Here is a 15,131-nt window from a genome sequence, read left to right as displayed (position 1 = left end):
CAAATCACTCTTCAGGGTGCTGGTGATACAAAGATAAACATGAAATGAACTTTCTTCAGGAATAATACTGAATAGAATTGAGTGGCAGGTTTGAACTAGGTGATCTCTAATATCCTTTCCAGTTTTAAGATAAAAATTGTATGATCCAAAATAATTTTTGAACTTTTATGTAGAAGAGAATTTAAACATGTTGTGTCTCAAAGGATTAGAACAAGAATCAACACCAAGTTAGAGAGGACAGATTTTGGCTTAACATGAAGAATAACTTTCTAATAGAGTATGTTTCCTTGAAAGATAGTGAATTCTGCATTATTGAAAATATTGAAACAGAATGGATGTTTATTTAAAGAGGGTATCTTCACTATTGTCCTAAAAATATATATTCCCATTCTGGAGAGAACAGGAGGCAAATTGCTATACAACTAATAAGGAGGGAGCTGTCCACAGCTTCATTTCTTCCAAAAGAATAAGGGAATGGCATTTTAAGAAGCACAGACGTAATAAGTTTTACATGTCACAATTAGTGAGAAATTAGAGCTTAGACCCTTTCCCTTGATCTTTGTAGTATTAGGCTTTTACTGACTATTGCTTTGGCTCTGGACTGTTATTGTTGGGGCCCAATAGGACTCATCCATTGAATACAAATGAATAATAATCACAATAACAATCATAAATGGCATTATATAAGGACTTTATTATTTTAAGACCTTTTAACATAAATGAACTCATTTGACCCTCTGCAGCAACTTCCCTGGGTCAAAGCAGGCATTTTCAACCCTATTTTACAGATGAAGAACCTGAGATCTAAAACAATTTGCCAGTAGAAACCCAATTAAAAACCAGAGGAGCAACAATTCTTTTAATTCCAAGTCTGTCAGTCTTTCCATTATATAACATTTATGTTTAGGGTATTTGCCAACTCTAAGATTCTAGGTATTTATCTCAGTATTTTTAAAAAAATTATATAGGCTGAAGCATAATACAGGAAGGAGGTGGGAATCATTACATTTTTCTGCCTAAAAGTGTTCATTTTGAACTATAGGTTACTGATAATTTCTTTTCCTTTGTTGTTTTATCTGGTTTGAAATTTGCATCTTGTCACACTGCACACAATTTAGCTTCTCCCTTTATCAGTTTTAATGCCAATCATAATCCCATATGAGTGATGTTGGTGAGAAGATGATCGTGATACTTAGGGTTTTAGGCAGTGTTAGGCTTGATATGATAAATGAAATAACATACTCAATTTTAAGATGTAAGGTTTAAGAATGTTTTATTACCACTGGAAAAAATTGTTTAAAAATCATTAATTATAAATAAGCAATGATGCCTTTTAAAAAACCTTGTTATAAACTTTAAAATGTAACCAATTAATTTAACAGGAAAACTTGGAAAGCCATACTTTAGAAAAATGGAAAACCAGAATGCAGTAGTCTGCATATCAGAAAGCTTTCCAGATCCAGTCATAGAGTGGTCTTTTTGCAGCTCACAGAGTAAAAGGTAAGATGTTTGCAACTCATGTTGATAATTCTATTTGTGGACTTCACAGATTAAATTCTCTATAATAATTTTTTCAAAGATACAGGTCAAATGTTAGCCAATCTAATAACGTAATAACATACTTACTTTAAATTTAAAAAATTTTTATTATAGTGCAAAACACACTTCTATGTTGTTCTTTGTTGTAAGAACACACTCATATACAACCAAAACCCCCAAATAAAAACATAAATACACTGATGTTAGAGAGTATTCTTTGATCCATATCCATCCAACTTCAACAGTTCTTCCTTTGAAGGTGGATAGCATTCCCTGTCATAAGTCTTTCAGGATTGTCCCAGATCATTGCATTGCTGAGAGTAGCCAAGTTTTCAGAGTTGATCATTGTCCAATATTGCTGTTACTGGGTACAATGTTCTCCCAATTCTACTTATTTTGCTCTGCATCAATTCCTGTAGATATTTCTAGCTTTTTCTGAAACCATCTTGCTTATCATTTCTTATAGCATTCCAACATGTACCACAATTTGTTCAGCCATTCCCGAATTGATGGATGTCCCCTCAATTTCCAATTCTTTGCCACCACAAAAAGAGCAGCTATAAATGTTTTTGTATAAACAGATCCATTTCTGCCTTTTTGAAATTTCTTTGGGATACAGAGGTGTTATTAGATGAAAGGATATGAATTATTTTATAGCCCTTTAGGTGTAATTCCAAATTGCCCTCCAGAATGGTTGAGTCAGTTCACAAGTCCACTAGCAATGCATTAGTGTCCCAATTTTGCCATATGCCCTTCAACAGTTATCATTTTCCTTTATTATTATATCAGCCAATCTGAAAGTGGGAGGCAGTACCTCAGAGTTGTTTTAATTTGCATTTTTTAATCAGTAGTGATTTAGAGCATTTTTCTTACGCTTTCGAGTGTTTTTAATAGGAATGGGTGTTGTATTTTGTTAAAGGCTTTTTCTGCATCTATTGATATAATCTTGTCATTTCTGTTAGTTTTGATTATTGATATGGTCAATTTTGGTAATAATTTTCCTAATATTAATAAGGCATCCTTCTAAGTTGGCATTACATCATTAATGACCATTTTATGGATCCAGTAATTTGACTAGATTTAAATCCACCTAATTGTTCTATGAAGGGCAGTTAGGTGGCACAGTGGATAAAGCACCAGTCATGGAATCAGAAGGACCTAGGTTCAAATCCAATCTCAGACATGTGTGACCCTGGACAAGTCACTTATTCCAGTTTGTCTCAGTTTCCTCATATGTAAAATGAGCTGCAGAATGAAATGGCAAACCACTCCAGTATGTTTTCTAAGAAAACCATAAATGGAGTTGAAGTCAGACATAACTAATTGACGAAACAACAAAACTGTCCTATAGAGAAACACATGTCCTGTAGAGCACATCTCCATATTTCCTCACAAAAAAACTTTAAAAACTTTTTCAAATGTTTTGCTAAAATCTAAGCAAACCCTATCTATAGCAATCTTCTGATCTATTAATCTATCAAACTTGGAAAAACATAAAATGACATTAATATGGTCTAGGATTTTTCCAGGATTCAAAACCAACTTTATTGGTTGATGTTTTCAGACTTCATTCCCTTCCCCCTTTTGAATATTGGAACACCATTTGTCCTTCTACATTTTGTTGTGCCTTTCTCTTCTCGATGGTCTTTCAAAGACATTGCTTCAGCAATCACACTTCCTAGTTCTGCAAGTCCTTAGACATGGACTTGGTCTACATCTGGTGACTTGAATTTACTGAGGATAGCAAAGTATCCTCTTATTATATCTGTTCTTGTCTGGGATGTCAACTCCTTATAAGCCATTTTTGTTTGTTCCTTTCCAGTCAAAGAAGGACTAGATTTTTTTCCATGAAGCTCTAATGGCTAAAACTGGGCCTCAGAGATAGAAATTACAAGGAGATATATGTGCAATATAACTTTTTGATTGGTTGTGTGATTTTATCAATTCAGGAAGCGCTTGGAGAGGAACTTATATGGTCTTGCCACTAATGGATAAGTTCATTATATTTGATTGTACCACAGTGTATCAGTCTCTGTGTACAGTGCTCTTCTGGTTCTGCTCCTCTCACTCAGCATCAATTCTTGCAGGTCATTCCAGTTCACATGGAATTCCTCCAATTTATTATTCCTTTGAGCACAATAGTATTCCACCACCAACATATACCACAATTTGTTCAGCCATTCCCCAATTGAAGGGCATCCCTTCATTTTCCCATTTTTTGCCACCACAAAGAGTGCAGCTATGAATATTCTTGTGCAAGTCTTTTTCCTTATTTTCTCTTTGGGGTATAAACCCAGCAGTGGTATGGCTGGATCAAAGGGCAGACAGTCTTTTAGTGCCCTTTGGGCATAGTTCCAAATTGCCCTCCAGAATGGCTGGATCAGTTCACAACTCCACCAGCAATGCATTAATGTCCCCACTTTGCCACATCCCTTCCAGCATTCATTACTTTCCTTTGCTGTCATGTTAGCCAATCTGCTAGGAGTGAGATGATACCTCTGAATTGTTTTGATTTGTATCTCTCTGATTATAAGAGATTTAGAATACTTTTTCATGTGCTTATTAATAGTTTTGATTTCTTTAATTGAAAATTGCCTATTCAGGTCCTTTGCCCATTTTTAAATTGGAGAATGGCTTGATTTTTTGTACAATTGATTTAGCTCTTTATAAATTTGAGTAATTAGACTTTTGTCAGAGGTTTTTGTTATGAAGATTGTTTCCCAATTTGTTGCTTCCCTTCTGATTTTAGTTACATTGGTTTTGTTTGTACAAAACCTTTTTAATTTAATGTAATCAAAATTATTTATTTTGCATTTTGTTATTTTTTTCTAACTGTTGCTTGATCTTAAAATCTTTCCCTTCCCAGAGATCTGACATGTATACTCTTCTGTGTTCACCCAATTTACTTATATTTTCCTTCTTTTTTAAGGTCATTCACCCATTCTGAGTTTATCTTGGTGTAGTGTGTGAGATATTGATCCAAACCTAATCTCTCCCATACTGCCTTCCAATTTTCCCAGCAGTTTTTATCAAATAGTGGATTTTGGTGCAAAAAGCTGGGATCTTGGGCTTATCTTGGGACTATCTTGCTGAGGTCTCTTACTCCAAGTCTATTCCATTGATCCTCCTTTCTGTCTCTCAGCCAGTACCATATTCTCTTGATGACCACTACTTTATAGTATAGTTTGGGATCTGGCACTGCAAGGCCACATTCCTTCACATTTTTTTCATTATTTCCCTGGACATTCTTGATCTTTTGTTCCTCCAAATAAATTTTGTTATGTTTTTTTCTAATTCAGAAAAAAAGTTTCTTGGTAGTTTGATGGGTATGGCACTAAATAAGTAAATCAGGTTGGGTAGGATGGTCATTTTTATTATGTTAGCTCATCTTACCCATGAGCAGTTAATGTTTTTCCAATTGTTTAGATCCAGTTTTAATTGTATGGAGAGTGTTTTGTAGTTGTGTTCATATAATTCCTGTGTTTGTTTTGGCAGATAGATTCCTAAGTATTTTATATTGTCTAGGGTGGTTTTTAAATGGAATTTCTCTTTCTAATTCTTGCTGCTAAGATATATTGCAGAAATATAAAATGCTGATGACTTTTGTGGGTTTATTTTGTATCCTGCAACTTTGCTGAAGTTGTTGATTATTTCCACTAGCTTTTTAGTTGATTCTCTAGGATTCTTTAAGTAGATCATCATATCATCTGTAAAGAGTGATAGCTTGGTCTCCTCAATGCCAATTTTAATACCTTCAATTTCTTTTCTTTAATTGCTACTGCTAGCGTTTCTAGTACAATGTTAAATAATAGAGGTGATAATGGACATCCTTGTTTCACTCCTGATCTTATTGGGAATGCATCTAGTTTATTCCCATTGCAGATGATGTTGGCTGATGGTTTTAGATACATACTGTTTATTATTTTTTAGGAAAGGCCCTTCTATTCCTATACTTTCTAGTGTTTTCAATAGGAATGAATGTTGTATTTTGTCAAAGCCTTTTCCTGCATCGATTGAGATAATCATGTGATTTTTGTTGGTTTGCTTGTTGGTATGGTCAATTATGTGGATGGTTTTCCTAATATTGAACCATCCCTGCATTCCTGGTATAAATCCAACCTGATCATAATGAATAACCCTCGTGATAACTTGCTGGAGTCTTTTTGCTAGTATTCTATTTAAGATTTGTGCATCTATGTTCATTAAGGAGATTAGTCTGTAGTTTTCTTTCTCTGTTTTTGACCTGCCTGGCTTTGCAATCAGTACCATATTTGTGTCATAAAAGGAATTTGGTAGAACTCTTTCTTTGCTTATGTCAAATAATTTGTATCGTATTGGGATTAGTTGTTCTTTGAATGTTTGATAGAATTCACTTATGAATCCCTCAGGCCCTGGGGATTTTTTCTTAGGAAGTTCTTTGATGGCTTGTTCATTTTCTTTTTCTGATACGGGATTATTTAAGAATTTTATTTCTTCTTCTGTTAATCTAGGCAATTTATATTTTTGTAAATATTCATCCATATCACCTAGATTGCCATATTTGTTGCCATATAATTGGGCAAAATAGTTTTTAATGATTGCCTTAATTTCCTCTTCATTAGAGGTGAGGTCTCCCTTTTCTTCTATGATACTATTATTGGTTTTCTTCTTTCCTTTTTTTTATTAAATTGACCAGTACTTTGTCTATTTTGTTTGTTTTTTTCAAAATACCAGCTTCTAGTCTTATTTATTAATTCAATAGTTCTTTCACTTTTGATTTTATTAATTTCTCCCTTAATTTTTAGGATCTCTAATTTAGTTTTCATCTGGGGTTTTTTAATTTGTTCACTTTCAAGTTTTTTGACTTGCATGTTCAATTCATTGACCTCTGTCCTCCCTAATTTGTTAATATATGAACTCAAGATATAAATTTCCCCCTGAGTACTGCTTTGGCTGTATCCCATAGATTTTGAAAGGATGTCTCATTATTGTATTTTTCTTCAATGAAATTATTAATTGTTTCTATGATTTGTTCTTTAACCAATTTTGTAGAATCATTATTTAATTTCCAATTAATTTTTAATTGGCTCTCCATTTACCCTTACTGATTATTATTTTTATTCCATTATGATCTGAAAAGGTTGCATTTATTATTTCTGCTTTTCTGCATTTGTTTGCCATGTTTTTATGCCTTAGTACATGGTCAGTCTTTGTGAATATACCATGTGCTGCTGAAAAGAAGGTGAATTCCTTTTTGTCCCTATTTATTTTTCTCCATATATCTATGAACTCTAATTTTTCTAAGATTTCATTCACATCTCTTACCTCTTTCTTATTTATTTTTTATTTGATTTATCTAGATTTGATAGTGGTAAGTTCAGGTCTCCCACTAGTATAGTTTTACTATCTATTTCCTCCTTCAGCTCCACTAGTTTCTCCTTTAGAAATTTGGATGCTGTACCATTTGGTGCATGCATCTTGATTAGTGATATTTCCTCATTGTTTAAACTGCCTTTTAGCAGTTAGCTTCCCTATCCCTTTTAATCAGATCTATTTTTACTTTGACTTTCTCAGATGTCATGATTGCAGCTCCTGCCTTCTTTCTATCAGTTGAGACCCAATAGATTTTACTCCAACCTTTAATTCTAACCTTGTGCATGTATACCCACATCATGTGTGTTTCTTATAGACAACATATGGTAGGATTTTGGTTTCTAATCCACTTTGCTATTTGTTTTCATTTTATGGGTGAGTTCATCCCATTCAGGTTCAAAGTTATGATTGCCACTTGTGTGTTCCCCAGCATTTTGATATCCTCTCCTAGTTCTGTCCTTTCTTCTTTTGCTATATCCTTTTAAACAAGTGGTTTGCTTTTAATCAATTCCCCTAAACCCCACCTGTAATATGCTTCCCTTTCTGCCCCCTCCCTTTTTGTTCCCTTCTTATTATTTTTTAGAGTCCATTAAGTTCCCTCCCCCCCTCTTTCCCTCCCCTTTTCTACTCCCTTCCCTCTACCCCCCTTAGTTTTCTCTTCTCACTTTCCCTGTAGGGTAAGATAGAATTCAATACCCCAATGGATCTAGGTGCTCTTCCCTCTCATAATTGGTTTCACTGAGAGTAAGGTTTAGGTATTACCTATTAGCACTCTCTTCCTCTCCTTCTTATAATAGTATTCTTCCCCTCCCCTTCCCATGTGCCTTTTTGTGTGGTATATATTATCCTATTTATCTTATTTCTTCAATTTTCTCTTGGTGCCATCTTCAATTACCCCCTTTCCCTTTTTCTTTTTTTTTAAATATCATCTTATACCACTTATTATCCCAATCTGTTCCTGTGAATGATTCTTCTAATTACTATAATAATGAATATAATTTTTGAGTTACAAATAATATTTTCCCTATATATTTATATTAAAAATTTAATCTTATTGAAGCCCTTAAAGAAGAAAGTTTGAATAAAAATCATTTTTCCCCTTTCCCCTCTCTTTCTTATTTATCTTTTCATGTTTCTCTTGATTTTTGTGTTTAGATATCAAACTTTCCACTTAGTTCTTTTCTTTACAAATACTTGGAAATCTTCTATTTTATTGAATGCCCATACTTTCACCTGGAAGTATATAGTCAATTTTGATGGGTAGGTGATCCTTGGTTGAAGACCCAATTCACTTGCCTTTCTGAATACCATATTCCAAGCCTTGTGGTCCTTTAGTGTAGAAGCTGGTAGATCTTGTGTAATCCTGATTGGTGCTCCTTGATATCCGAATTGTTTCTTTTTGGCTTCTTGTAAAATTTTCTCCTTAGCTCAGAAGCTCTTGAATTTGGCAATTACATTCCTGGGAGTTGTCTTTTGAGGATTTAGTGTAGAGGGTTTTCTATGAACTCTTTCAATGTCTATTTTGCCCCCTTGTTCAAGTATATCAGGGCAGTTTTCTTGGATAATTTCTTGTAGTATGGTGTCAAGATTTCTGTTTATTTCTGGGTTTTCAGGTAGACCAATGATTCTCAAATTGTCTCTTCATGATCAGTTTTCCTGATCCTTCATCTTCTCAGTGAGATATTTCATGTTTTCTTCTATTTTGTCAGTCTTTTGACTTTGCTTTATTAATTCTTGCTGTTTTGCAAGATCTTTGGTTTCCAATTGCCCAATTATGGTCTTTAAGGCCTGGTTGTCTGCTATAATCTTTTGATTTTCCTTTTCAGTTGGTCTATCCTCCTTTTTGTGTCTTCCAGCTCTTTCTCCAAGTGGGAATTCTTGTCCTTTAAACTGTTATTTTCTTTTTGAACTATTTCCCACTTTTCTGGCCAGAAGGCTTCCATCTTTTTGGTAAGCTCCAATTTAAATTCTTCAAGTGCTTGTGGCCAGTTTGCATTTTTTGGAAGGTTTTGGTGCATTCATTTGTATTTCCTCTTCTGCTATTTCCTGGATTTTTCCTCTGTAGAAATGATCCAGGGTCAACCCCTTCTTCTTGTTTTTCTTGGTGTTGGGAAGTTGTTCCTGGGCACGATTTGACATCACTATGGTGGTTTTTCCTGCCCTTTTCAGATAGAAATCTGAGTGAGGAATGCAGACTCTCTGTGTATGGAGCTAAGGAGCAAAGATTTTGCCTGAGGCCAGCTATTGTGTATCTGCAGCTTCTTCTGTTTGCTGCCTTTCTCTGTGCTTTCTCCCTGCAGGTGCACATGGTCTGCACTCTTCAGCCTGCTGGAGTTTCATGTTTAGCTGCTCTCAGGGGTAGGTCTTTGGTCATCTTAGTCAGCTGCCAAGGACCTAGAGGTGCCCCTCACTCACTCTAGAGGTGCCCCTTGCTCACTCACTGATTATAGTGCATGCTGGCTCTGACTCTGGCTCCATAGGTGGGGTGGGAGAGGGTGGATCAGCTCACGTTTTGGTGGAAGCTTTTTCACCCCCTTATGATGTGGAGATGCCCAAATCCCATATACCTTCAATGCTGTGCCCTATTGTAGAGTCCCTTCGTTCATATGAATTTGTTTTATTTGGCCTTTTCAGGTAGTCTATATCAGTAGGTAGTGAGGAGAGGAAGAGTCTTGAGTCTAGACTGCCACCATGTTCACCTGGAAGTTCTTGGAATAGCTGACTTTTTAACTCTAAGATATGATGATTCCAGGATCCCTAACTATGGCACCTTATTAAAGGTCTATGATCAAAATATTTTTATTTCCCTAGACCCTATCAAAGCTTAAATGTTCTGTGCTAGCTTCTCAAGGCCTTATCATATAAGTGTGGTATGATAAAAAATTTCATAATTGTACATTATGATGCTTACCACTGTTAGCAACTAAAGTGAGGTTTTCAGGAAGGCTAAAGGAGGAAATATTCTTGGGTGGGGTACTCTTGGAGCCCCTTAAGTCATACTCCATATTCTAGTTTTAAAGTGAGTCCTGAACATATTTTATACCATTTTCATTATACAAATGAAGGGCTTTAACATGAAAGAATTTTCAGACAGTAGAAGCTAATTCCTTGAAAGCCTGACTTGATAAAAGGATATAATTTTATCCTATGATCTCCTTACTTATAAATATGACACTTTAAAAAATTACACCAAGAAACACACATGAGGCGGGTAGACACCCACAAGGTCAGAATTAAAGGATGGAGTAAGACCTTCTGGGCCTCAACTGACAGAAAGAAGGCAGGAGTGGCAATCATGATATCTGATAAAGCCAAAGCAAAAATAGACCTGATCAAAAGGGATAGGGAAGGTAATTATATTTTGTTAAAAGGGACTTTAGATAATGAGGAAATATCACTAATCAACATGTATGCACCAAATAATATAGCACCCAAATTTCTAATGGAGAAACTAGGAGAATTGAAGGAAGAAATAGACAGTAAAACCATATTAGTGGGAGACTTGAACCAACCATTATCAAATTTAGATAAATCAAATCAAAAAATAAATAAGAAAGAGGTAAAAGAAGTGAATGAAATCTTAGAAAAATTAGAATTAATAGACATATGGAGAAAAATAAATAGGGATAAAAAGGAATACACCTTCTTCTCAGCACCACATGGCACATTTACAAAGATTGACCATACACAGAAACATGGCACACTAATTCAGAAAAGCAGAAATAATAAATGCAGCCTTTTCAGACCACAAGGCAATAAAAATAACGATCAGTAATGGTACATGGAAAACCAAATAAAAAACTAATCGGAAACTAAACAATATGATACTCCAAAATCATTTAGTTAGAGAAGAAATCATAGAAACAATTAATAATTTCATCAAGGAAAATGACAATGGCGAGACATCCTTTCAAACCTTTTGGGATGCAGCCAAAGCGGTAATCAGAGGTAAATTCATATCCCTGAGTGCATATATTAACAAACTAGGGAGAGCAGAGATCAATCAATTGGAAATGCAAATAAAAAAACTCGAAAGTGACCAAATTAAAAACCCCCAGCAGAAAACCAAACTAGAAATCCTAAAAATTAAGGGAGAAATTAATAAAATTGAAAGTGATAGAACTATTGATTTAATAAATAAGACAAGAAGCTGGTACTTTGAAAAAACAAACAAAATAGACAAAGTACTGGTCAATCTAATTTAAAAAAGGAAGGAAGAAAAGCAAATTAACAGCATCAAAGATGAAAAGGGGAACATCACCTCTGATGAAGAGGAAATTAAGGCAATCATTAAAAATTACATTGCCCAATTATATGGCAATAAATATACCAATTTAAGTGATATGGATGAATATATACAAAAATACAAACTGCCTAGATTAACAGAAGAAGAAATAGAATTCTTAATTAATCCCATATCAGAAAATGAAATCCAACAGGCCATCAAAGAACTTCCTAAGAAAAAATCCCCAGGGCCTGATGGATTCACCAGTGAATTCTATCAAACATTCAGAGAACAGTTAATCCCAATACTATACAAACTATTTCACATAATAAGCAAAGAGGGAGTTCTACCAAACTCCTTTTATGACACAAACATGGTACTGATTCCAAAACCAGGCAGGTCAAAAACAGAGAAAGAAAACTATAGACCAATCTCCCTAATGAATATAGATGCAAAAATCTTAAATAGGATACTAGCAAAAAGACTCCAGCAAGTGATCAGAAGGGTCATCCACCATGATCAAGTAGGATTTATACCAGGGATGCAGGGCTGGTTCAATATTAGGAAAACCATCCACATAATTGACCACATCAACAAGCAAACCAACAAGAACTACATGATTATCTCAATAGACGCAGAAAAAGCCTTTGATAAAATACAACACCCATTCCTATTAAAAACACTAGAAAGCATAGGAATAGAAGGGTCATTCCTAAAAATAATAAACAGTATATCTCTAAAACCATCAGCTAATATCATCTGCAATGGGGATAAACTAAATCCATTCCCATTAAGATCAGGAGTGAAACAAGGATGCCCATTATCACCTCTACTATTTGACATTGTATTAGAAACACTAGCAGTAGCAATTAGAGAAGAAAAAGAAATTGAAGGCATCAAAATAGGCAAGGAGGAGACCAAGTTATCACTCTTTGCAGATGACATGATGGTCTACTTAAAGAATCCTAGAGATTCAACCAAAAAGCTAATTGAAATAATCAACAACTTTAGCAAAGTTGCAGGATACAAAATAAACCCACATAAGTCATCAGCTTTTCTATATTTCTCCAACACAGCTCAGCAGCAAAAACTAGAAAGAGAAATCCCATTCAAAATCACCTTAGACAAAATAAAATACCTAGGAATCTACCTCCCGAAACAAACACAGGAACTATATGGACATAACTACAAAATACTCGCCACACAACTAAAACTAGACTTGAGCAATTGGAAAAACATTAACTGCTCATGGGTAGGATGAGCCAATATAATAAAAATGACCATCCTACCCAAACTTATTTATCTATTTAGTGCCATACCCATGGAACTCCCAAAAAATTTCTTTACTGATTTGGAAAAAACCATAACAAAGTTCATTTGGAATAACAAAAGATCAAGGATATCCAGGGAAATAATGAAAAAAAAAAACACAAATGAGGGGGGCCTTGCAGTCCCAGACCTCAAACTATATTACAAAGCAGCAGTCATCAAAACAATTTGGTACTGGCTAAGAGACAGAAAGGAGGATCAGTGGAATAGACTGGGGGCATGTGACCTCAGCCAGACAGTATACGATAAACCCAAAGATCCCAGGTTTTGGGACAAAAATCCACTATTCGATAAAAACTGCTGGGAAAATTGGAAGACAGTGTGGGAGAGATTAGGAATTGATCAACACCTGACACCCTACACCAAGATAAATTCAAAATGGGTGAGTGACTTAAACATAAAGAAGGAAACCATAAGTAAATTGGGTAAACACAGAATAGTATACATGTCAGACCTTTGGGAGGGGAAAGACTTTAAAACCAAGCAAGACATAGAAAGAATCACAAAATGTAAAATAAATAATTTCGACTCCATCAAATTAAAAAGGTTTTGTACAAACAAAACCAATGTAACTAAAATCAGAAGGAAAACAACAAATTGGGAAAAAATCTTCATAAAAACCTCTGACAAAGGTTTAATTACTCAAATTTATAAAGAGCTAAATCAATTGTACAAAAAATCAAGCCATTCCCCAATTGATAAATGGGCAAGGGACATGGATAGGCAGTTTTCAGATAAAGAAATCAAAACTATTAATAAGCACATGAAAAAGTGTTCTAAATCTCTTATAATCAGAGAGATGCAAATCAAAACAACTCTGAGCTATCACCTCACACCTAGCAGATTGGCTAACATGACAGTTATGGAAAGTAATGAATGCTGGAAGGGATGTGGCAAAGTAGGGACATTAATTCATTGCTGGTGGAGTTGTGAACTGATCCAGCCATTCTGGAGGGCAATTTGGAACTATGCACAAAGGGCGATAAAAGAATGTCTACCCTTTGATCCAGCCATAGCACTGCTGGGTCTGTACCCCAAAGAGATAATAGACAAAAAGACATGTACAAAAATATTCATAGCTGCACTCTTTGTGGTGGCCAAAAATTGGAAAATAAGGGGATGCCCATCAATTGGGGAATGGCTGAACAAATTGTGGTATATATTGGTGATGGAATACTATTGTGCAAAAAGGAATAATAAAGTGGAGGAATTCCATGGAGACTGGAACGACCTCCAGGAAGTGATGCAGAGCGAGAGGAGCAGAACCAGGAGAACATTGTACACAGAGACTAATACACTGTGGTATAATCGAACGTAATGGACTTCTCCATTAGTGGCAGTGTAATGTCCCTGAACAATCTGCAGGGATCTAGGAGAAAAAACACTATCCATAAGCAGAGGACAAACTGAGGGAGTAGAAACACCGAGGAAAAGCAACTGCCTGACTACAGTGGCTGAGGGGACATGACAGAGGAGAGACTCTAAACGAACACTCTAATGCAAATATTAACAACATGGCAATGGGTTCGAATCAAGAACACATGTGATACCCAGTGGAATCATGCGTCGGCTACGGGGGGTGGAAGGGAGGAAAAGAAAATGATCTTTGTCTTTAATGAATAATGCATGGAAATGATCAAATAAAATACTATAAAATTAAAAAAAATTACAGAGAAATCAATTACCTTTTTACTCATTGAGATTTGTGTGAATCCTATATGAATTATTGCAAATTGAGAGCTCATTTTAATTTGGTGAATATTATTAAGAGCCTAAAATAGGCAAAGTATCATGTTAAGTACTGAGACAAAAAATAAGAAAACATAGCCTCTGCCCTCAAGGAGCCTATATTCTTTTGGATTTGTGAAATCTGAAATGATGGAATTTTACTACATATGCTTTTGCTAAAGCACAGAGTTAAGTAGGAGAGAAATCACACAGAATTAGGGGGCAACTGAAGTTAGGACTAGGATACTAATTGTAGAAAGAACATTGCTAGACTTTTTTCATTCCTTAGTACACTATTAAATTGATAGGTATATTTGGTACTAAGAGTGGTGTCCCATGCCAACAAATGAAAATCAGTATCAGAGAATGTGATTTGTGCTAATGGATAAGTTAATGATTTATGGAGAAACTATCTGAAAAAATTATGTATGAACTATGGGGGGGTGGCAGAGTAGTCACAAGTCAGGGAATCAGTTCCTTTAGTATCTGGCAACAAAAACTCTTAAGAAGCCAAGAATGAAAAGAAAAATTATATAGAGAAAATTAAACATACATTCCCCCTCCAAACTTTTAAAAGTCTAATAAAAGGGATCCATCAACTGTCCCTACTACTACCACCACATTTTCTCTGACAGCCTTTGGATAGAGGAGCATAGAGGAAGGAAGTGGCTTCCAGTGCCCCAGAACTGAAATCAGGAGGAAGAAAAGAGGCAGGGCCCTCTGCAAGGTATTTGTTCCTCTTGAACCTAAGTATAAAGGACAGTTTGGGGAAAAGCTTATATAACCTGCCTCTGCACCTGCTGTAGCCATCATGGTCTCCATTCACCCCCATGTTCCCCCAGGACCAGGGGTGAAAAGATATGAAGGAGGAGCTTGGAACCACCATAACTGCTACTGCCACCACTAGGTTTTCCCTGGAGACCAGCACTGAAGGTTTAGACAGGAAGAGAGGGTGAAC

The 15,131-nt window shown here is 35.4% G+C and overlaps 1 protein-coding gene across 1 annotated transcript in view; it reads left to right on the top strand.

Moving 5' to 3' along the window:
* Positions 1 to 15,131, top strand: part of FLT3 (fms related receptor tyrosine kinase 3) — a 97,812-nt gene that overhangs the window by 29,090 nt on the left and 53,591 nt on the right. Inside the window, exon 5 of the mRNA XM_007495258.3 lies at positions 1,383 to 1,500. Within this exon, the coding sequence (XP_007495320.1) occupies positions 1,383 to 1,500 (118 nt within the window). The remainder of the gene's footprint in view (positions 1 to 1,382; positions 1,501 to 15,131) is intronic.

Source organism: Monodelphis domestica, chromosome 4, assembly GCF_027887165.1.
Source record: "Monodelphis domestica isolate mMonDom1 chromosome 4, mMonDom1.pri, whole genome shotgun sequence".
NCBI classification, from domain to species: Eukaryota; Metazoa; Chordata; class Mammalia; order Didelphimorphia; family Didelphidae; genus Monodelphis; species Monodelphis domestica.
The sequence above is the reverse complement of the archived record's forward strand: the minus strand, read 5'-3'. Positions and strand labels throughout refer to the sequence as shown.